We start from the raw sequence: 4,715 nt of genomic DNA, 5'->3' as shown, positions 1-4,715 counted from the left end.
AAATTACGCCAATACAATGTTGTATTCTAAAATATTTTTCTGGAACCCAATGCTTTTTTAAATTCGAGGTGATAGAAATAATTCAAGAGATTTCATATATTTTACAAATACGTTCAGTACGCTATTTTACAAACTAATACTTTTTGTTTGCTCATGGAATGAAACATATAATTTTGGAAAAGGCTATGTATGACGGTTAATTAACATTTTTTATTTTTTCCTATACGTAATAAAGAGGTTTTAATTTTTATCATCCTTCAGGAGTTCTTGTTAATTTATTGAAAATAAGTATTGAAAAAATCAATAATATATAATTAAGACTTTCTCATCCTACTTCCTGTTCTTTTTATTTTTACCAAATTTTTAGTAATTTTGTTATCACGTTTTTTTTTTAATTAAAAAAAATACATAAATTTCGAAAATATTATTGACAATTTATTCCAGAATTACAAACTTACGGATTTGAATATATCTCTCAATTCATTTCATACATTCTCATATATATTTTTCCGAAAAAATCTTGGAAGTATGAGTTATAAACCTGACATCTATTCACCGAGATTTAAAATTATTTCAACGGAATTTTCAATATTTTTGTGACATGAAAACCATTTTTAAAGTGTTTTGAGGAAGACAAATAAAATTGTTTATATAAAAAGTAAAACTAGAAATATTATACTTTTCCTTCCGAAAACACATATAGGTTTTATACCATGACCAACTAGTGTAATTAATAGAGTTTTAATGTAATTTTTGCATTCAGAAATATTTTAAAGTTAGAGACATTACATATTGCTAAATTTACAAAAATTTTGAAATAATTTTTAGCATTTCTGTTTATCTTAATACCACTGAACTTAATTTTTTACCCTACTCCACTATACTACGTTTGAGTATACTAATCGTTTAAGAATCATTTTCTGAATCGATTAAGCCATGTAAGTCTGACCGTCTGGTAGAGGTTGAAATTTTCAAAACAATAAGCACGTATGCTTTTTGATCCAATGACAAAACCTTTTAAAAATGGTTAAAGTCCGTCCTTTATTTTACCTAGCCCCCATACATATACAAATGTATAAAGCCTTTCTCAGAAAATTAGTTTAAATATATCGGAATCAAGGTTCACTTCAACATAAATGCTTTATTACGAAAAATAAATCAAATTTTATACTCATATGGTCAACCACGGCAGAATATCCTTTCTTACTTGTTATAAATTACAATGAATTTCAGTTACAAATTAATATGAATTGTTCATAAAAACACTTAAAAAATTTTAGCATTTTTTTTTGGCATTTTAAAATCAATTTAGCATTTTTTCTAGCATTATTTTGAATGGGATTTAGCCGCAACATTTTTGAGACCTGGTCACACTGCATTTAATATTCATAACTGGTGTAGGGTATCATATGGTCGGCCACGCCCTATACTTTCTATACTATACTTTCTTACTTGTTTTAGATATGGATTGGTATGTGTAATGCATTTATGATTTACGTGGTCTTCGCCTCGGTCATTAGTTTTGTACCTTTTACACAAGTGTACGGAGTAAGGGAAAGATGTATTCAACCACAGCAGGTGACAGTTCCAAAACAGAATCCTCAAATAATAACAACGACATGCATAATAAGGATGAAGTAGAGAGGGTCAATTATTGACCTTTTCTCATAAAATTTGTCAAAGATTTTGATTTCAATAAAACCGTTTATGTTAAATTTCATTTGTGTCTATGCTTTTCTAAGTAAGTTATCAGTGTTTAGGTCATTTTCTGAAGGGGACCTTATAGGATGGATCCTTCCATTAAAAAATTTCTATAATACTTGTTTATGTCGAATTTTATTGTTCTATTGGTATTTTTAATCCCAGGGAGACATTATATGAGAGATCGATAATCGTAATATTTGACAGACAGATTTTAGTTCCTATAAAACTTGTTTATGTTAAATTTCGTTGCTCTACTGAGTGTTAAAGTTATTTTCAGTTATTGACCGTTCCTTATACAATTTGACAGTAGGATTTTGACTAATACAAAATGGAATTTCAATACCAAACGAACTTCATAAACTTAAGATATTTGAGTAAAATTACCGTTCAGACTCAATTTCAAAAATCAATGATCGTTAATAAAGATCGTTTAATTTTCAAAAATAGACTTTCATATGAAAAAAGTAAATATTCCGTAAATATTTTGATTACTTTGGCATGAAAAGTTTTATTAACGAGTAAGAATTTTCCATTATTCCTGTTTATTTCAACAAACTTCCTCTCTACCAAATAAACAGAAATTGCAAACTGCAATAAATGTCAAAGTTCTGTTGTTTATGTCTCTCAACGAAAAACGCCTCTTCCATTCCAAAATGTCAAACCAAACTGTTTTTCCTCTTAACAATTCACATACCCCCACCCAATTGTTAAACGCGAACTACATAAAATGACATAAATCTTTTTTGTACTCCAAAGATCTACTATGGACATACAAAGGATGTAGAACATAAAAACTACCAGTCGTTATTTTCTCATTGTTTTTGGCAATTAAAGGTAACACCTCAACACATTACAATGAAGTATTAAGTATTGTTAAAGCAACAAATAAATGGAGAAAAGAAAGAGGAGAAAAGAAAACATAAAAAGGACATTAGTCAGGACAACGAAAAGAACAGTAAAAAATCTACGTACAATTATATAAAATATTGAGTTTCATTAACAGTTAAACATTTAATAGGTTTAAGGAAAATGAAGCTGGGAAGAAGAATACGAGTAGTTAAACATCGATTTTCATTAATGGCCAAGGTATTTCAATACCAATTTTACTTCCTTTATTTTATTTGTAGAGAACGTTCTCGTGTATATGGATGTTAAGCTTTTGGTCCTTTTCTTTTATTTTGTTTTATGGGGCGTTTATAATTACCTCATGCCATACCTCCCCCTTCTGCTCCTCCTCATCCTGTTCTTAAGGTAATGGAAATTCTTTTAACTAAATGTGTCCCCTAAGAAGAAATTTGTCAAATTGTATGAGAGTGTATGTGTGACTGTGTGTGAGTAAGTCCTTGTAATAATTACAAATTGGCGTGTTTTCATATGAGTTTGTTTGTGTGCATGTGGGAGTGTTAGGAGGGATGCTTCTAATAATATAAGTACACTTATGATGATAGTTAGAAAATAATATGGAAAGTATTTATGTGTCCCAAGTAAATTATGTGTTTCTTGTTAAGGATGTATTACTTTATTGTTGTAATTTACTGCAGCGAATTGAGGAAATAAAGAGTTGCCAAGTGTTTGGCATTGAAACGAGAAGCTGTGGTAAACAATAAAAGTTTGAATTGAAGTATCTCTAAAATTAAAAGTAAGTATAACTAAATAAACAGGAAAATTTATTAAAATGTCTAAAATATAATTTAGTCATACCCTTCTCAAAACATCACAAAGAACATAAATTAGATGCCAATAACAAAAATTTTAAAAACTATTCCCGTCTTCGACGTCTGGTACGGCGACGTGAATGACTTTTACCATGTCTACCCCTGCTACGTGAACGTCTTCTATATCTAGAACCACAACAATCTCCTTGATCTCGTAGTTCATCATCCTCATCTTCATTTTCGTCTTCACTAGAATTTAATAAATAAGGACGTTTCCACGTCCATTGCTTTTTATTTTTCACAGCAATTTCTCTATTTTTTGTGGCTTCTACTTGTTCATTAGATTCTTGACGTTTCGGCTCCGCAGGATTTATTTCCATCTGATTATCTTTCGCTTCCTCAGTTGGCTTATATTCGGTACGATATTTGTCCTCAGATTCCTCAATGTAGCCATGTTGCACACCTGCATCTAAAATAGTTTTAACTGCTGCTGCTAAAGCTGTTTTGCTGGCTTCGTACTTGGCAGACATGTGATCCACAATTTCGTTTAAATTGGAAGGAGTCTTTAGCTCGTTAAGGGCACTTAAGACATCTTTTCCTTTAATTACTGGTGGCATTATTTTACAGAATTTTAACTTAAAAATTTTGTATTAAAATTTTTATAAAAGATTTAAAAATTTTGTATACACAAAATAAAATTAAATTTTCACTTGATGTGTATGATGGAAATTTAATTACAAATTTTTGTTTTCATATTTCCAAGGTTACTTTGTTTTCTGGTTAAAGTATGTCACTCTTTGTGACATACTTTAACCAGAAATCTAGTTCAGTTCTAGTTCAGTTCTTGTTCAGCTCTAGTTCAGTTCTAGTTCAGTTCTAGTTCAGTTCTAGTTCAGTTCTAGTTCAGTTCTAGTTCAGTTCTAGTTCAGTTCTAGTTCAGTTCTAGTTCAGTTCTAGTTCAGTTCTAGTTCAGTTCTAGTTCAGTTCTAGTTCAGTTCTAGTTCACTTCTAGTTCAGTTCTAGTTCAGTTCTAGTTCAGTTCTAGTTCTAGTTCTAGTTCAGTTCTAGTTCAGTTCTAGTTCAGTTCTAGTTCAGTACTAGTTCAGTTCTAGTTCACTTCTAGTTCAGTTCTAGTTCAGTTCTAGTTCAGTTCTAGTTCAGTTCTAGTTCAGTTCTAGTTCAGTTCTAGTTCAGTTCTAGTTCAGTTCTAGTTCAGTTCTAGTTCAGTTCTAGTTCAGTTCTAGTTCAGTTCTAGTTCAGTTCTAGTTCTAGTTCAGTTCTAGTTCAGTGCTAGTTCAGATCTAGTTCATTTCTAATTCAGTTCTAGTTCTGTTCTAGTTCAGTTCTAGTTCAGTT

The 4,715-nt window shown here is 30.4% G+C and overlaps 1 protein-coding gene across 1 annotated transcript; it reads right to left on the bottom strand.

The window, feature by feature from the left end:
• Nucleotides 1-3,343: 3,343 nt before the first annotated feature.
• On the bottom strand, nucleotides 3,344-4,112 carry LOC119613966. The gene has a single exon (XM_037970046.1). The coding sequence runs from the start codon at nucleotides 3,974-3,976 to the stop codon at nucleotides 3,464-3,466; it is 513 nt and encodes a 170-aa protein (XP_037825974.1). The 5' UTR covers nucleotides 3,977-4,112; the 3' UTR covers nucleotides 3,344-3,463.
• Nucleotides 4,113-4,715: the final 603 nt, after the last annotated feature.

The sequence above is a fragment of the Lucilia sericata genome, unplaced genomic scaffold, assembly GCF_015586225.1.
Source record: "Lucilia sericata isolate MDLA Ls3-8-SP2 unplaced genomic scaffold, ASM1558622v1 Contig002465F_arrow, whole genome shotgun sequence".
Taxonomy (NCBI): domain Eukaryota; kingdom Metazoa; phylum Arthropoda; class Insecta; order Diptera; family Calliphoridae; genus Lucilia; species Lucilia sericata.
This window is presented reverse-complemented; position numbering and strand designations above follow the sequence as displayed.

What these genes read in the sequence shown, in the direction of transcription:
- LOC119613966 (XM_037970046.1), bottom strand. Translation starts at nt 3,976, where the DNA reads ATGCCACCAGTAATTAAAGGAAAAGATGTCTTAAGTGCCCTTAACGAG.